The sequence below is a fragment of the Phyllobates terribilis genome, unplaced genomic scaffold, assembly GCF_046119375.1.
Source record: "Phyllobates terribilis strain yellow unplaced genomic scaffold, ASM4611937v1 Scaffold_11__3_contigs__length_659146591, whole genome shotgun sequence".
NCBI classification, from domain to species: domain Eukaryota; kingdom Metazoa; phylum Chordata; class Amphibia; order Anura; family Dendrobatidae; genus Phyllobates; species Phyllobates terribilis.
The window spans coordinates 123,358,188-123,377,811 of record NW_027362771.1 but is presented as its reverse complement, the minus strand read 5'-3'; the positions used below and the strand labels follow the sequence as shown (position 1 = coordinate 123,377,811).

The 19,624-nt window shown below is 44.9% G+C and overlaps 1 protein-coding gene across 1 annotated transcript in view; it reads right to left on the bottom strand.

The window, feature by feature from the left end:
- LOC141165727 (dynein axonemal heavy chain 3-like) overlaps nt 1-19,624 on the bottom strand; it is a 2,796,342-nt gene that overhangs the window by 283,333 nt on the left and 2,493,385 nt on the right. Inside the window, exon 65 of the mRNA XM_073651577.1 lies at nt 3,599-3,777. Within this exon, the coding sequence (XP_073507678.1) occupies nt 3,599-3,777 (179 nt within the window). The remainder of the gene's footprint in view (nt 1-3,598; nt 3,778-19,624) is intronic.

Below are 19,624 nucleotides of genomic sequence, written 5' to 3'. Positions count from 1 at the left end.
CGGAGACTAAGAGACTTATCAGTCGCAGTTTTTGGTGGCCTGGATGGCAGAAGGAAGTCATCAAGTGGGTGCATCAGTGTACTGTGTGTGCTAGGGCAAAGGCTTCACATACTCCTGCTGCGGGGTTGCTTTGCCCTCTGGAGGTTCCTAGTGCGCCTTGGACGCATCTCACAATGGATTTTATTACTGATCTTCCTGTGTCCGAGGGTTTTACTGTCGTCTGGGTGGTCGTGGACCGTTTTAGTAAGATGTGTCATTTGGTTCCATTCATTAAGTTGCCCTGCGTCAAGACACTCGCTAAGGCGTTTGTTAAGGAGATTGTCAAGCTCCATGGCGTTCCCACAGATATTGTTTCTGACAGAGGACCTCAGTTTGTGGCTCGCTTTTGGCGTGCTTTTTGTGACAGGTTGGGAGTCCATTTGTCATTTTCGTCTGGTTATCATCCTGAGTCTAATGGACAGACTAATAGAAAGAACCAGGATGTTGAACAGTTTTTGCGTTGTTTTGTGGCGGACAATCAAGAGGTGTGGTCTGAGTTTCTGCCTCTCACAGAATTTGCTCTTAACAATCATACATCCTCCTCTGCTGGGTGTTCTCCTTTTTTTTTGCTGTACTGGGAGACATCCGTCTTTTGGTTTGTTCTCTAAATTGGGGTCGGCGGTGCCGGAGGAGGAGAATTTTTCCTGTGATTTGGAGAGAGCTTGGACTAATGTACGTTGCAACCTTCAAGAGGCTAACAAGAAGTCCAAGAAGTATTTTGACAGGAAACGTAAGGAGGTTTTGTTTACTGTGGGTGACATGGTTTGGTTGTCCTCGAAGAACCTATGGTTGAGTATTCCCTCTAAAAACCTGGGTCCTAAGTTTGTGGGTCCATTTAAAGTGCTTCAGGTTGTTAACCCATCTGCTGTTAGGTTGGATGTCCCTACTTCCTGGAAGATTAATCCTGTGTTTCATGTTTCCTTGTTGAAAAAGGCTGACGTATCTGATAGGGATGCCACTGTCACAGTTCCTCCAGTGGTGGAAGACGGCGAATATGAAATTTCTCGTATCTTGAATTCTAGATGGCATAGAGGGAGATTACAGTATCTTGTCTCCTGGAAGGGTTTTGGTCCCGAAGACAACTCCTGGGTAAGGACGGATGATATCTCTGCTCCTAGGCTTGTTTAAGCTTTCCACAGGAGGTTTCCAGATAAGCCTGGGCCTGGAGGATCCGGAGGATCCTCATAAAAGAGGGGGTACTGTTAGAACCCTCCTGTTTGTTTTTTCTATCTTGTGTTTTGCGGTCACGTGACCATCTGCTTTTATATTCCAGCTCTGCCCTTCTGGCTGTGCTGGACTTCAGTGTTTGACTGTTTCTCTAGCCTGGTGCTTCGGTGCCTTTCTCTGTCAAGTTCGCTTGGTCCTCTAGGACCTTTAGTACATTTTTGTCAGTTGTCTTTTTGTGTTCTGCAACAACTTCTGTTTAGGAGGTGTCCTATTTTATTCCCAGTCCTTAGTTCTTTTAGGGACCACTCCCTTAAATCTATAGGTCTTCGTTCAGACTAGTCGATGACTAAGGCGGGTCTGTTCACTAGGAACAGGCAGCCCGCTACATTGTATGGATTCAGCTTAGTCTTACTGTAGGGACAGCTTTCCCCTATCTTTCCTTAGTTCATGTTGCAGATCATAACAGAAATAGACAACAGACAAGATTGAGAAATTAAGTTCTCCATCCTCTCCACAACTGTGATAGGATTCTCTCATGTCAGATAATCGAATCACAGCAAACTGACACGCTGCTCAAACTCTGAGAGCATTTGAGCTGAGTGTCATTAGCTTAATTGAGCTGATTCTCTCGCTTGAGAGCATCATCGCTCCTGTGACACTAACCTAAGGCTTATTAATGGTTTCCACCTTGTGGTGAACTCTCTGTATTTGCTCTCATAAAGTTTTCTCGGATGGACTTGGATACTAAAACACCTACTGCCTGGAAAGGGTTCTACACTTGGGTGGAAGTTGTAAAGGGGTTTTCCTTCACCATCGAAGGATTCTGTGATCATCCACAACTGTTGCCTCCCGGGAACGTCCAGGCCTTTTTGAGTGCGCTTTCTTTTATTTCCTGAATGTGCCAAACTGTTGATTTGGCCACTCCTAACATTTGTTCTATCTCTCTGATGGATTTCTTCTTTTTTTCAGCCTAATGATTGTCTGTTTCACTTCCATTGAGAGCTCTTTTGACCGCATGTTGTGGCAACAACTTCCAAATGCAAATGCCACACCTGGAATTGGCTTTAGACCTTTTACCTGCTTAATTGATTATGGATTGACAAGTAAATAACCCATGCAGGGCTTTAAAGAGGTTTTGACATATGTGTCCAATTAATTTTGGTCCCTTGAAAAAGAGGCAGCTACATTTTAAAGAGCTATAATTCCTAAACCCTTATTGCATTTAAGATGTGAATACTTTCAAATTAAAGCTGAGACTCTGCCCTTTAAGCCCATATTGATAATATAAGTGTATCTTGAATATGTTTTGATAAACAGTTAAAATGAAAAAAACTTGTATTACTGTCCAAATATTTCTGAACCTAACTGTATTATTCTTATTTAAAGGGAATCTGTCAGCAGGTTTTTTGTTATGTAATCTGAGAGCAACATCATGATGGGGCAGAGAGCCTGATCCCAGCAATGTATCCATTACTGGACTTCTTTGTGCAGTTTTGATAGAATCCTTGTTTTCTCTCCCGCAGCTGTAGTATTAGTTAGAATCCTGAGCTCTGTATAACTCCACCTGCAACATTGATTGGCAGCTTCCTGTGTACACTATATATTGCCAATAAGCTGCCACTCAGTGGGGGGGTGGGGTTACACAGGTCAGCTGGACTGGTTTGCACTTGACACGTAGTCCTCTAGTGATAATCTCCTGCTGACAAAAACACTGATTGTATTGAAACTCCAGCACACAGTCTAATAAGTGGCACATCCCTGGAATCAGGGTTTTTGCCCTTACATTATGCTGCTCTCAGATTAAATAGCAAAAACCTGCTGACAGATTCCCTTTAACTTAATCTGATATCAAATCATTTTGTATTCCTTGGGCACCATTTTCATCATGCTTTTTGTTTATGTTTAGCAGAACCTTATGATGTACACAATAAATGTGATTATTGAGGTCTATTGGTCAAACTGGGGCCAACAGATAAGTATGGAATGGTATAGTAGACTTCGCTATTCCATCCTGTAGTGTCTAGTAAAAAAACAAACCTTGATAACATTTTTTACATGTTAGTAGTCTATGGGTGCCAGATGTCTTTGATGGATGCTGAATAGTAGCATCCATCACCCAGAAGCTATAATGGCATCTGTTTAACATAAATGCCATGACATATATATTAAACAAATGATATTAACGCTTAAGGGTGATAAACGCTACTGCACAACTGCCTTTAAGTGGTAAACAGGGAGATGATCATGCTTGGAGAAATTTGAGAGTTTGTCAGGCCACATACACTATTTATATTTACTAGTATTGAAAAATTCTGCAAAACTAAGATATCTTATTTAGTCCATTGTTTCTTGCTTTTGTGATAAATATTAGCACATTCATTGATGATCATACCTGCTTGTAAAGTGGTCATTTAGTTTTTGTATTCTTTCCTGCAGATTTGGAGATGTTTCACTTTTCTTTATAGCATTCACATACAAGTTAATAAACCAAGCCAAGGAATACTGATACATTGAGTCAATATAAGCCAGGTCTGAGATGACAAAGAATATGGCACTGGAGTGGTTAGCAACCTGTTCAGAACAAAAATGTCAACTGGTTAGTATTTTATTTCTAGCATACACAAAAGTTCAGAAAACTGAGTGAATCTAATAAAACATTGCCAAAATTAAATCCAGTTTATATTTTCACATTTGAATATCATTTTGCTGCTTATATACTGATTAAAAAATACCTTAATTTTAAAGGAAACCAGTCATGTACATAAATGCTATTTACCTTCTAATGTAGTAATAATCTGCATGTAAATAGCATTAAAATCATGCCTGTCTGCATTACTGGAGCAGCAGCTACTAGTGAGAAAATGAACTTATATCTTCCATGTGGCTGCTTACTTCTAGCCATAGGGGCAGTGCAGGGAGCAGTTACGGTTACCGCTTGCTATTTAGTGAGTGTGTCTGTAATCACTCTCTGGCACTTCGATTGACAGTCATCTGCACATATACTGCATGCTGTGGGGTAGTCTGTCAAAGTGCCAGTAATTTATTACATCGAGCTTACTGTATAGTGAGCAGTGACTCTAACTGCTCTCTACACTGCCCCTATGACTGCAGGGAGAAGACAACTTTATTTTCTCCCTGTTGCCTCTCTTTCAGGAGGGCAGCCAGGCATGTTTTTAACACTATTTACCTGCAGATTATTCCCGTATCAGTAGGTAAATAGTATTCTTAGTGTTCCCTCTAAAGATGACCTGTCACTTATTTAAAAAGTTGTATTAAATACCTTGTAAAAATGTAATCTCCCCTGATTCTGTCTCTCTTTTCAGTTTTGCGCTGTGTCGCTCCATTGCAGAGATATTCACATTTGTTTTTTCTGGAGTGCAATATGTGAAATCTCTGTTTACAGTGCAATGGAGTATTTCTTCAGTTTCTTCTTTGGGGATGTGCGCTTCATCTCTCTCTCCCAGATGCTGTCAATCACAGCTCGGCAGCTTCTTGAGTCACTAGACTGCTAGATCAGACTGCTAGATACCCAACTGTGATTGGCAGTGTCTGGGAGGGAGGGGTGAAGGTGAATGCCTGCAAAGAAGAATCTGTAGAAACACCCAGTTGCACTGTAAGCAGTGATTTCACATTTTGCGCTCCAGAAGAAACAAATGTGAATATCAGAACAATGGAGCGACACAACGCAAAATGAAATAGAGAAGCAGAATCAGGAGAGGTGCGGATTTTTCCAAGGTATTTAACTATGGTTATTTTTTTGGGAGCAAGTGACAGGTGTTCTTTGTGTAAATTGTAAACACATTGCATCATTTTTCTTGCTCTAAGGCTATGTGCCCACGTTGCGGACCTGAAGCATATTTTTTACGCTTCTCCCTGGCGGGAAAATCGCATGCGGATATTACATGCGGTTTTCCCGCCAGGTAGAAGCGTTTGTGAGGCGTCTTTGCATGCATTTCCGCATGCGGGTTATCAAGCACTTCTCCAAGCATCACTTGGAAAAGTGCTTGACAACTTGTTCAGAATGGTAAAAAATAAAAAAATAAACTTTATACTCACCTTCTGATGCATTCTCTGCCCCGTCCGGAGGCTTGAGCGGCTCACGCTGTTGTGTGCAGGACCTGCGGTGACGTCATTGAGTCATGTGGTGGGTCACATGACTCAATGACGTGGCAGGTCCTTCAGACAACAGCGCGACGGAGGGAAAACATCAGAAGATAAGTATAAACTTTATTTTATTCTTTTTTTTACAGGTTCTTTGGTACCCAGGTCTGGATGAGAGTCTCCTCTCCTCCAGACTTGGGTACCATCCGCACATTGATTCCGCTGCGCTTCCGCAAAATTAATGAACATGCTGCGGATTTTTGACCGCAGCATATACGCTGCGGAAAAATCCGCAGCATGGGCATTGACATTGCGGAATGCCATTGGGAACCATGGAGTGCGGATATACATGCGTTTTTCAAGCGTTTACGCTGCGGAAATTCCGCAGCATATACGCTTGAAAAACGCTACGTGGGCACACAGCCTAACACTGTGTTACAGCCTGTATTATACCTTTCAGAGATATAGAAAAAACACAATATGGACACCAAGTGCCAAGAGCTGCATTTGCTAGTTGGATGGAATAAGATGATGGCACCACAATGCTTCAGATATCTTTTATTAATTTAATTTATTAATATGAGGCGATGCGTTTCAAAAATGGTTAAAGGAAAAATAGGGCTGAGCTTAAAAGGGGTACAAAAATGACAGTTGGGGAGACCTTCAGCAGACCACCAGCTTCTGTGGTAGCCCATCAATGCCTGGAGTTTATGTTACGGTAGGGTGATGGGATCCAGTGTGTACGAGCCCTAGCAACAGCTCCATTTAAATTCTGCTGACTGACAGAGATTGACTGCAGCATTTAAATGGTTAACAGGAGGGACTGAAGTTCAGCTACAGCCACTGCTGTTATAGACAGATGTCAGCTATTTAATATAGTGGGCATTTACAGTGTGTGAAGGGAGTTCATCTGCTGAACAACTTCCCCCCCACACACACCCTTTCGGACCCCAGTGATGATATACAGTTACATCATTCTGTGCAAAGGAGTTAAAAGGGCTTTTCTAGACTCTCAGTGATCTAATATTGATGACCTTTCCTAAAGATAAGTCATCAATATCATGAAGCTGAATTCACTATTCGTCAGGCTTCAGAGCTGAAATCTCTAGCGTTCATTGCTGTCTTTTTCCAACACATACGTGTTTTAAATTCTGAGGTGTAATAATAACAGTAATCTTATGTAAGAATAACTAATACTGTGTCTCTTGTTAACTGTTATTAGGGATTACCAAATGAATTGTGAATGCAGCTCTGGGTTGTGAATCAAAATCAGTACAGTACAGTTAATTATAACATTATAAGTCTCCTCAACTTCTAGAGATTATATGTGAAGTATGTATAAACTATAAAATTAGATTTAAATGTGATCATGTTTTAACAGATGGAAAATATACATTTATAGTAGTAATAATATAATTCAACAATATTTTAGCAAGGCTCTCTATAAACCACTGTTGATACCAGTGTCGTAGCTTGCGCTCATAAACAATCAATGCTTTTCTGCTTTGTGATGGACACTGATGAACCCCATTAATTGAGTCTGTTGGGGTTTCGGTATGTTTGATTGCATTAATAATAACGCTGCATACTGCGCTATTTTCAGGTATTATGGATTATATCATACCATGAGATACTGACATCTAAAGCACACATCGTGTAAAGTACAGTTAGGAGCATGGCTATTTTCATGCAGCAGTTCTGATTTCTTATTATTTTCCATCAATGTCTGTGTCTTACTGGGTTCTTATATCTCAGGAAATGAGGGATGATCTCATCAGAGAAAACACACACAAATAAAATCAGCATAGTTTTGAAAATTAGATTTTTGCCAGGCCAATCCAGAGCACTGTGTCTCGTGTGCAGGTCTTATAAACCATCAGCTTTGAAAAATGTTTATCTGTATAGATCTAGGTTTGCTTTCCAAAATACGATTCGGAAGATAGCAGGATATAAGTGATATGGCAGACATTCTTTAATTTTTTGAAATATGACATTCAAAAATCTGACTGCGGAAATGGTGAGGAGCAAGGATTTTAGAAAATAGCTTTTCGAGTAACATAATTTAAGAAAAAAACTCTTGATTCATATTTATTTGTAAATGGAGGTCAATGCTTTGGAAAGTAAATTGCTCAAAATGTATCACAGCACATGCCTACAATACAAGTAAAAATATCAGCTTAACAATAGTAATTAATAATGAAGAGACCCCTGTTGAGCGTGAAATGAAAGTGTGTACACTGGAGCACTCCTGCAATGTAGCTCTCAATGGTTTAAGTATTAAAATACTGAAATAGATAGTAGAGTATGAACCAATCCATAAAACAGTTTGAGTCTTCCAAGATAGTAAATAGGAAAAGGAGACTAGACCACAATAAATACAAATACTAAAAATGTACAGCCAGCAATCAACTGCTAGAAAAAAAAGACAACAAACATAAGGCATCCGAACAGTCAATCAAGTTGTCACAATGATTTGCATCTGGTGTGACCCAAATAGTGTACTTGATGGGAACCAGTAAGACGATTCATGCTGCCCAAACTATGGCCAGTGTGAATCAGAGAATGGCTACATGATTGCAGCCAAGTATGATTTTTGCTCAGACGTTTCAGAGAAATTTACGAGACTAGTCTGGTGCTGACATGGGTCGTTTCTCCTTGCATTCAAACATGTGACCCACGGGTTGCATATGGCTCCTCAGGCTGTTTCATGCAGCCCTCAGACGCACATTTATTTGAAGTGTATCACTGCGCAGCTACTATACTAAGAGCAGCCACCGGCCAATCAGAGGCCAGCATCTGACGTCGACGTGCCAGCAGCGTATGATGTCACTGCTATGAGCTGTCCCAGGTGTGGAAGATGAAGAGGACGCTGTTCACCGATGGAGCGGCGAACAGGCGAGAAGTATTTTTTTAATATGTATGTGAAGAGTAGAGATGAGCGTTGTTCTACTCGAACTGTTCGCCAATCTCAAATTCGAGCTGTTTTGGGCGGTGTTCGAGCCGGTCGGCGAACACGAACATTTTGAGAAAAATTCGGCTGTTCGAGGTTATGTTCGATAACTGTTCGTGCACCAAAATCATAACTGGATTTTTTCTCAGTAATGATGAAAATTAATGTTAATACGCAGTTTGAGTGTACAGCGGGGCGGGGGGAGGGGCAGGGGATGGATCTCTGCAGGAACAATGAAGATCTCCATTTTTTTTTCTCTTTCCCGCATTTGCAGTGGGGAGGTGCAATCTGTCAGCCTATCAGCAGCGCACACAAGGAGCGAAGTGCTTTTTTTCACACAAGCAAGGGCATGTGTGATTGGCAGTGTATGTCACATGTCCTTGCCCTATAAGACCAAGCCATTTTCCCCGTCGCCACCATTTTCTCACTGCTGCAGCTGCGTGTTAGACGGCACCGCTGTTGCTGTGTGCGCTATACCTTGTTAATTTCAAGCCAATTTTCGCACAAATATACAGATAGCTTGGGAGTAGGGAATAGTTGTGATTGCAGTCCTTTTAAGGACTAGGTTACAGCATTTCCTACGACTTTAATCAGGCAGGTCTGTGCTCTTAAATAGATAGATTGTGGGAGTAAAGACTAATTGTAATTGGAGTCCTTTTCAGGACTAGGTTACATCAGTTCCTATCAGTTTTTGCCAGGCAGGTCTGTGCCAGTGCTGTGCAAGTTTTTTTCACAGCATTTGGCTGAATCTAGCAAAGCTAATCCTTTTTGGCCTATTGCAGAGTGTGTTAGTCAGTGGAGTAGCCTATCTGTGTTGCAAGATATACCACCTGTGTATAGAATACCAATTTTTTTACTGCACCTAGTGAAGTAAAATCTTTTGGGCATAGCATCATTCTATTAGTCCATCTATACTGACCTCCATCAGGTTGCAAACTGAATATAATTTTTTTCTGCATCTAGCTCTGAAAAAATATTTGGGCTTCTAGCGGTGTGTGGGACTTGGTCTATTAGTCCATCTATACTGACCTCCATCAGGTTGCAAATTAAAAATAATTTTTTTCTGCATCTAGCTCTGAAAAAATATTTGGGCTTCTAGCAGTGTGTGGGACTTGGTCTATTAGTCCATCTATACTGACCTCCATCAGGTTGCAAATTAAAAATAATTTTTTTCTTCATTTATCTCTGAAAAAATATTTGGGCTTCTAGCAGCGTGTGGGACTTGTTCTATTAGTCCATCTATACTGACCTCCATCAGGTTGCAAATTAAAAATAATTTTTTTCTTCATTTATCTCTGAAAAAATATTTGGGCTTCTAGCAGCGTGTGGGACTTGTTCTATTAGTCCATCTATACTGACCTCCATCAGGTTGCAAATTAAAAATAATTTTTTTCTGCATCTAGCTCTGAAAAAATATTTGGGCTTCTAGCAGTGTGTGGGACTTGGTCTATTAGTCCATCTATACTGACCTCCATCAGGTTGCAAATTAAAAATAATTTTTTTCTGCATCTAGCTCTGAAAAAATATTTGGGCTTCTAGCAGTGTGTGGGACTTGGTCTATTAGTCCATCTATACTGACCTCCATCAGGTTGCAAATTGAATAAAAAAATTTTCTGCATCTAGCTCTGAAAAAATATTTGGGCTTCTAGCGGTGTGTGGGACTTGGTCTATTAGTCCATCTATACTGACCTCCATCAGGTTGCAAATTAAAAATATTTTTTTTCTGCATCTAGCTCTGAAAAAATATTTGGGCTTCTAGCAGTGTGTGGGACTTGGTCTATTAGTCCATCTATACTGACCTCCATCAGGTTGCAAATTAAAAATAATTTTTTTCTTCATTTAGCTCTGAAAAAATATTTGGGCTTCTAGCAGTGTGTGGGACTTGTTCTATTAGTCCTTCTATACTGACGTCCAGCAGGTTGCAAATTGAATATAATTTTTTTCTGCATCTAGCTCTGAAAAAATATTTGGGCTTCTAGCGGTGTGTGGGACTTGGTCTATTAGTCCATCTATACTGACCTCCATCAGGTTGCAAATTAAAAATAATTTTTTTCTACATCTAACCCAGCCAATAGTTTTGGCCTAATACCACAGTTTGGCCACTCAGCTCTGCTCGGTTACCATCCATTGTTTTTTTGTGCAAACCACTCCAGAGTTGTGAATTAGTTAACCACCAAAATGAGTGGAAAAAGGCCTGCTGCTGGTGGAAAGGGGAATAGGCGTGTTGGGAAGGGGAAAAAAGGTTGTGTCCGTGGGGTAGGTGCAGAAGAAAGACCATCTTCCAGCCAAACTAAAATGTCTACTTCTTTTAGCGGACAATGTGATAAGATCCCTTTCTTACGGCCACGCCAATCGCTACAAATTCCAGATGAGGCACAAAAACAGCAGGTGCTTCAACGGATATCAAGTGCTCCTTTAAGTGGGCTCTCCTCCACATCAACTTCAACATCACAAATACTCCAGTCCTCAAAGGTGTCACCCAAATCGCACTTGCTTCCTCACAGCTCCCAAATCTCCAGCTGCCCGTCTGAGTATGAGGTAGAACAGATGGTTGAGTCTGCAGAGCTGTTTACTCATACTATAGCCTGGGAATCAGAGGTCGACTCCAGCGCTTCTGTGAATCCAGACGAGGAAATGATCTGCACTGATGCCCAGAATCTTTATGAGTCGGATCCAGGACCAGACGCAGAAGGTTCTGACCATAATGTAGACCCTCATTCCCAAACTGTAACTCCTGTTGGTGGAGACAATGAGGAAGACGATGATAAGACTCAAATACCTGATTGGAGCGACAACTTTAGTTTTTTGTCAGGGCAGGAACAGGTTGGCTCTGAGGACGACGGGTGTGATAACGCACAGGGTGATGATGATGAGGTCGGAGATCCCACTTACTGTCAACCCACAGTCAGCCAAGAGATGAGGTCAGCAGAGGAGGTGGAGGAAGATGCTAGTGACGACGAGGTCAGGTTGCGCCTTCCTGGACAGAGACGTAGTACTGGAAGCACGTCAACAACTGCATCCTCAAACACAACTCTGCCTCTCACCACAAGTCGTGGTGGCTCTTCAGGTCGCATGGGTGCTAAGCCTTGCATAGCCTGGGCATTTTTTCAGATCGATAAAGATGACCCAACTCGTGTTATCTGTAACATTTGTCAGCAAAAGCTAAGTAGAGGCCAAAAAATACATAGTTTGAGTACTTCATGCATGAACCGGCACATGGACATGAAGCATAAGTTGCAGTGGGAAGCTCAGTGTGCTACAATGCGGTCTAGCCGGCCGGGCCAACCACCGTCTGCCATATCTTGTGCATCCGCGGCCTCTTCATCCTCTGTGACTGGGGGGACAGCAGTCACACCTGTTTTGGGGCGCAGACCTGCCACCTCTTTACCCGCAACAGCCAGCGTGATTGGCAGGTCATCATTTTCTTTGGAGGTGGTAACACCAGCTGGTGTTGAGCGCTGTCCGACATCGATAGCACCACCTTTGGATCAAGGCAACCTAACATGTCCGCCTGCATCTTCCTCACAGACCGGCAGTTTGCCGGGGACACCCTTATCAACCCCGTCTAAGCACAATAGCCAGCCCTCGGTCCCTCAGATGTGGACAAGTAAAAGACCATTTCCTCCTAGCCATGAGAAAGCTAAGAGGTTGAATTTCACCATCTGCAAGCTCTTGGCTACAGAAATGCTGCCTTTCCGCCTGGTGGACACAGAGGATTTTCGAGACCTTATGTCCGTCGCAGTGCCCCAGTACCAGATGCCCAGTCGGCACTACTTCTCAAAGAAAGGTGTGCCTGCGCTCCACCAGCATGTCGCACACAACATCACCGCTTCTTTGAGAAACTCTGTGTGTGACAGGGTGCATTTCACCACAGACACTTGGACGAGTAGGCATGGACAGGGGCGTTACATGTCGCTGACTGGGCACTGGGTAACTATGGTGACAGCAGGACAAGGGGCTGCTGTCCAAGTCTTGCCGTCCCCACGAGTTGTGCGTCAATCCTCTTTATGTCATTTTTCCTCCACTGCTTCTGCCTCCTCAACCTCCTCTCGGTCTTCCACCTGCACCCAAAGCCTGTCTGGTCATGCCACAAGCTTTCTAACTGCGCAGAAGGGATCCTGCACACCTCCTTACTATGCTGGCAGTAGGGCTCAACGTCATCAGGCGGTTTTTACATTGAAATGTCTGGGAAATGTGAGTCACACAGCTGAGGAGTTGTGGTCAGCTCTGGAGAACCAATTTCATGAATGGTTGTCTCCACTGGACCTGAAACCAGGGAAGGCCGTGTGCGACAATGCTGCAAACCTGGGTGCGGCCCTGCGCCGGGGCAATGTCACACACGTGCCTTGTATGGCTCACGTGTTGAACCTGATTGTCCAGCAATTTTTAGCCCACTATCCCAGACTAGATGGCCTTCTGCAGAGGGCACGGTCGCTGTGTGCTCACTTCCGCCGTTCGCATCCCGCAGCTCAGCGACTTACATCTCTACAGAAGTCGTTGGGCCTGCCACTTCACCGGCTAAAATGCGATGTGCCTACCCGGTGGAATTCAACTCTGCACATGTTGCAGCGACTGTGGCAGCACCGACAAGCCCTGGTGCAATACGTTCTGACGTATAGCCTGGGCCAATGAGATTCAGAGGTGGGGCAAATCACGCTGGAGGAGTGGTCTCAGATCAGGGACCTATGCACCCTTCTGCACAGTTTTGAAATGGCGACGAAGATGTTTAGTGCTGACGATGCCATTATCAGCATGACTATTCCGGTGATTTACATGCTGGAGCACATGATAAACAGAATTCGGAGTCAGGTGGTGGCACAAGAGGAGGTGGAGGAAGTAGAGGAGGAGGAGTTGTATGCGGAAGGGCTAACATCTGCAAGGTCCAGACGGTCGGCAGCACCAAGGCGGCAGGCATGTGAGGGTGGGGGAGATGGTTTAACCAGGGCGCATGGTAGCAGCCAAACTAGTGAGGAAGGTGCAGGAGCCCAGGAAGAAGTGGAGGACGAACTGATGGAAGACTCATCAGATGAGGGAGACCTTGATCACATTTCTGTTGTGCGAGGTTGGGGGGAGAGGACAGAGGAAGGAAGCATGATTGTTACCTCGCCACCAACACAACAGGGACTTGGTGCTCCTGGATGTGCAACACACATGAGTGCCTTCTTGCTGCACTACCTGCAACATGACCCTCGAATTGTGAGAATTAGAAATAATCCTGACTACTGGGTTGCCACACTGTTAGATCCCCGGTACAAAAGTAAATTTGCAGAAATTATTCCTGCCATAGAAAGGGATGCACGCATGCAGGAGTATCAGCAGAGACTGTTGCAGAATCTTACATGTGCTTTTCCACAAAATACCAGTGGTGCACGTAGTGAATCTCACAGTTCCAACTTGCCAACCGTGGGACCGTCAAGTGTTCAGCACTCAAACCGTAACAGAACCACAGTATCTGCTGGTAACATCAATTTTGCGGAATCATTTCACCACTTTTTTAGCCCATCCTTTGCAAGGCCACAGGAGACAAGAAGTCTGACACATAGTCAACGCCTAGAGACGATGGTACAGGAGTATCTCCAAGTAAACATTGAAGCCACGACTGTGTCACTGGACCCTTGCTCTTTTTGGGCTTCCAATCTGGATAAATGGCCGGAGCTAGCCACTTACGCCTTGGAGATCTTGTCATGCCCCACAGCCAGCGTTCTGTCTGAACGTGTGTTCAGCGCTGCTGGTGGTGTGCTGACAGATAAGCGCACGCGGCTCTCCACTGATAATGTAGACAGACTCATGTTCATAAAGATGAACAAATCATGGATCCGAAACGACTTTTCTACCCCTGTGTCATCCTGGGGAGAGTAAAAGCTTGATGATTGGTTAAAATCACCCTACCAACCGTTTTAAGCTTTCAAATTACTAATCATGTTTATCTGTATCTTGACTGGAAAATAATTTGGGCTTTGTAGCAGTGTGCAGCACTGATCCTATTAGGCCATCTATAATAAGCTTCACCAGATTTAAAATTAAAAATAATTTTTAGCTGCATCTAGCCCGGAAAATAATTTTGGGGCTCCGAGATGCGCAAGACACATAAGTGCCTTCTTGCTGCACTACCTGCAGCATGACCCTCATATTGTCAGAATTCGAAGTAATCATGACTACTGGGTTGCCACACTCTTAGATCCCCCAAACTTTTCGATCAACCTTTTCATTTTAATAAAGACCAAAAAAATGGTCATTTTTGAAATTATAAGCATTAGCAGGTTGTTAGAAACTGAAATCAAACAGTTTTCAACTCAAAACTTTATTCTAGGTGATGTTACATTTTCACATAGGACCCCTTGTTCGAAAGGAGCTTCTGAACTCTCTCGTCCATTGAATTTGTCAGGTTTTGGATGGTTTCTGCTTCAAGTGTTTTGCATGAGGACAGAATACCCTCCCAGAGCTGTTGCTTAGATGTGAACTGCCTCCCGCCATCATAGACACTCCTTTTAATGATGCTCCAAAGGTTCTGAATGGGGTAGAGGTCAGGGGAGCATGGGGGTCACACCATAAGTTTGTCCCCTTTTATGCCCATATCAGCCAGAGATGCAGATGTTTTATGTGCAGCATGAGATGGTGCATTATCATGCAGAAAAATGATCTTGCTGTGAAATACACGGTTCTTCTTCTTGAACCATGGCAGGAAGTGCTGTTTGAGAAAATCCACATACATTATGGAGTTCATCTTTAGCGCCTTCAGGGATCCTAAAGGGGCCGACAATCTCTCTCCCCATGATTCCAGCCCAAAACATTACTCCACCTCCTCCTTGTTGGCGCTGTAGCCGTGTTTGCGTGGGGTGTCCATCAACCAGCCATCCTCCACTCCATTCATCTGGACCATCGAGCGCTGCACGGCACTCATCCGTGAACAAAACAGTTTTGAAATCAGTCTTCATGTAATGTTTGGCCCACTGGAGCCGTTTCTGCTTGTGTGAAGTGGATAGAGGAGGTCGACAGGATGGCGTATGCACAGCTGCAAACCTCTGAAGGACCCTGCATCTTGTTGTTCGGGGGACGTTGGAGGCACAAGCAGCTTCAAAAACTTGTCTGCTGCTATGACAAGGCTTTTTTGCCGCTGCTCTTTCAACCTGACGTAATTGCCTGTAGGAAAGAGTCCTCAATTTGCCCTTATCAGCACGCACACGTGTGTACTGTGAATCAGCTACATACTTCTTGATTGCCAAGACACTTCATCCTGATCATCGCACAATGTTGATTGTAGTCATGCCTTGACCTAAACACTCCACAATTTGTTGCTTCTCAGCAGCCGACACATCCTTTTTCTTTCCCATTTTGGCAGAAAATGTAGGCTGCTTAATAATGTGAGAGAGCCTTCTTAAGTAGTCTTGCCTTTCATTGGACACACCTGCCAAACTAATTAGCACAGGTGTCTGCAATTGCTTACAGTGATATGAAGAGCCCTGACACACATCACCATCAATGAGTTTAACTGACAAACAAACAAATTCTTCCCTTATCACTCCTAAACACTTTTTGCATAATAATTTGGAACGCGGTGTACATGTGCTTTTCCACAAAACACCAGTGGTTCACGTAGTGAATCTTACAGTTCTAACTTGCCAACCGTGGTCTGTATGGAATTGTTCAATAAAGGGCCCAAAATTAAGATAACATAGATGGGAGAGGTCTCTATGAATAGGAATTCCTAAGTATTTGATACCCTGTGAGGGCCAGGCAAAGGGAAAGTTGGACTGGATGGAATCCTATATGGATTTAGGGAGGGAGACATCGAGGGCCTCAGACTTCGCTGCATTGATTTTAAAATTTTACCATGTAACAAAGTGATCTATTTCAGCCATAACAGCAGGGATGGATATATGTGATTGAGTGATATATACTAGGACATCATCAGCAAATAGAGAGCACTTGTACTCGGTGCCTCCCACCTCAATCCACCTAATATTGGGGTTATGGCGAATTGATGAGAGCAGGTGCTCCGTCACTAGGATGTATAAGAGAGGGGACAGAGGACATCCCTGCCTTGTCCCATTGGTGATTGTGAAAGGTGATGAAAATGTTCTGATGCACCCCCTGGGCCTTGGGACACCCGGAGCCGGACCCTTTTTGGTGGATGCTGGTGGTTGTAGTCTTCGTGGCGGCGATCCGGTTCCGTGGCTCAGGGCGGTCAAACCAGTGGCGGAACTATTTATGTGGTTTTGATGTTTAAATGTCCGACTACGCCACCCGTGGATTGCGGTCAGAGTGAACCGCCGCTACAGGGCAGACCGCTAAGGCTGGTGTTGTGGGTGCAGCAGAGCGTAGCATAACTCCCCACGGGAGGAGTATAGCCTCAGGGCAGTGTATGCGGAGGATGGGGGTGATGGTGCAGGGCAGCAGCAGTAACGACACGGAGTCAGTGATGCAGTTCAGGGCCTTTACTCACAGTTCTTATTATCCAGACCATGTCTGCAGGTAACGGCTGCCCACGTCGTACTGTGCTCACCAGGTGAGGGGCTCAGACAACTCCCAGATAACTTTGGAGTGCTTCACAGGACCCCCTTTGTGTGTCCTTTGTCTGGCCTTTCTTACCAACACTTCTGTCCGGCTGCCTCGGGCCTCCTCTTGGTAAACTTGGCGCCAGTTTCCCTGACCCTATGTGGTGCCTTCCTAGCGGGTGGAGCAAGGGGCTGCGCCACATAAAATGTCAGAGCCTCCGGTTTCTAGCTGAGGGTCGTTTCCTGCCTCCACTAGTTCGGGGACCGGTCTCCCCCTTTGGCCTGACCCCTCCACGCAGGTGGATTCGGGCGTGCGGTGGCGACTCGCCCGTCCGCACCCCTGGGATCCCTTCATTCCTCGTTCCTGGAGCCTTCTCCGCTCCTCTTCCTTCCTTCTCCCTCTTGCAGGCCTGGGCCTCTGTTACTAGGCCCGCCTCCGGAGCAGAGCTCATGCAGAGCCCCTGCTCCCTGCCACTTCTGCTCAGACTTCTCTGCACTGAACTAAGATGGTGCCCACCTTTTATACTCCCTTCTCAATGCACCCAGGAACTGCTTCCTCCCTGCTCCTGCACTGCAGGGTTCCCCTTCCTCAGTGTTCCCTCCCCCCACTCCAGCCAGGGACAGGGACTGTCGTGCCCATCTCAGGGGCATATTGGTCGCCCTGCCCCACGGCAATGTGGTGTAATGCATGCAGGTGTCGGGTCCTGATCCACACTCCATCCTTATCTGAGAGTGAGATATCACACCTCTGGGTGAGGTGCAATACGTCTGTAGCAACCGAGCCCTCGGTGCTACAGTTCCATTTATCTTCAGCCTAGGTGACGTATTGTGATACAGGGCCGTGATTTTGGCTATAAAAGGGTCCCCTAGACCCCTACCCCAAGCTTTTTAAGAGAATCATATATGGCGTGCCAGGAGACTCTATGGAATGCTTTCTCAGCATCCAACGAGAGTATCTACTTACAAATTTTTAACTGCATCTAGCCCAGGAAATACTTTGTGCCTAGTAGCAGTGTCTGCTAGTCAGCGGATTATCCCGGCTGTTAAGCAAGCTACACCACCTGTAGTTTGGACACTTAATTTTTTCAAAGGAAATGCTTCGGGACCACGGGATACTTAGTGAAGAGCATCAGGAGGCACCCCAAGGCATAGGGGCTGGGACTGGCACTAGGATGCCTTGCGGTGGACAGCCGAGCTCGATCCTTATAAAAGCTTTTTAACTGCAGCAGCTTTAGTGGACGCTACTGGAGCTGGAATTACGCGGCTGCTGGCATGAGACTTGCCCTCCAATAGATCCTTGTAAATGGATTTAAAGTGTATTCATTCAAATTAGAGGGACAATTTAAATTAAAAAGCTTAGAGCTGCCTCCACCACAGGGGGGCTCTCTCGACCCACCAGCGGACAGGCACCAGTATTGGGAGAGGGGGGCTGGCCGTCAGGGTTCACCGCGGCTCTGGCACAAACCCGGAGACACGGAGGTGGCACGGGCAGGAGCGGACTGGCCGTCTCGGCTTCTCACTTTTTGGATTTTAGAAGGGCATGACATGCCTATATCTGTGTCTCCCCCTCCTTTTACTCCTCCACCTCTTTTCTTTTCGCATGACTATATGTACTTGTCACTTTTCCATGTGTTAGTTGTGTCTTCTGAGCAGTTTGTCAGCTTTTGGACACCTTTGAAGGTGTTTTCTATGTGTTTCTATGTGTTTTTGTTTGCCTGCCATTGGTTTTAACGGTGTTCGAAGGTGTTCGACGAACAGTTCGACGAACAGTTCGGCGAACACACGGGTGTTCGACGAACCGAACCGAACTCGAACACTACGGGGGTGGCTCAACACTAGTGAAGAGCAGCACAAAGGGGATCATGGCTGCTATGTGGGGACCAGGATGAGTGCCATGGTTGTTATATGGGGATCAGGATGGGGGACATGGCTGCTATTTTGGGAGCAGGATAGGGGACATGGCTGCTATATGGTGACCAGGATGGGGGACATGGGTGCTATATGGGTAGCAGGATGAGGAACATGGCTGCTATATGGTGACCAGGATGGGGGATGTGGATGCTATATGGGGACCAGGATGGGGGACACGGCTGCTATATGGGGAGCAGGATGGAGACATGGCTGCTATATAGGTGTCAGGATGGGGAAATGGCTACTATATGGGGACCAGGACATGACTGCTATGAGGCGACCAGGATGGAGGACATGATTGCTATATGGGGACTACGGTGGTGAACATTGCTGCAATATGGGGACCAAGATGGGAGACGTTAGTGCAATATTGGGACCATGATGGGGACATTATTGCTATATGGAGGCCAGAATGTGAACATTACTGCAATATGGGGACTAGGATGGGGAACACTACTGCGATATGCCAACCAGGATCAGGGACATTACTGCAATATAAGGACTGGGGGGGCATTACTACAGGGTAGGGACATAGCTACAAGGTGGGGACCAGGATGGGAATATTACTGCAATATGGGGACCAGGATGGGGGACATCACTGCAATAAGGGTTACCAGGATGGGGTACATTACTACAATATGAGGACCAGGATGAGGGACATTACTGCAATATGAGGACCAGGATGGGGGAAATTACTACAGGATAGGGACATAACTACAAGATGGGGAACAGGATGGGGATATTATTGCATTATGGGGACAAGTACGGGGGACATTACTGCAATAAGTGTTACTAGGATGGGGGACATTATTGCAATATGGAGACCAGGATGGGGGACATTACTGCAATATAGGGACCAGGATGGGGAACATTACTGCAATATGGGGACCAGGATGGAGGACATAACTGCAGTATGGGGACCAGGATGAAGGACATTACTTCACAATAGGAACATAACTAC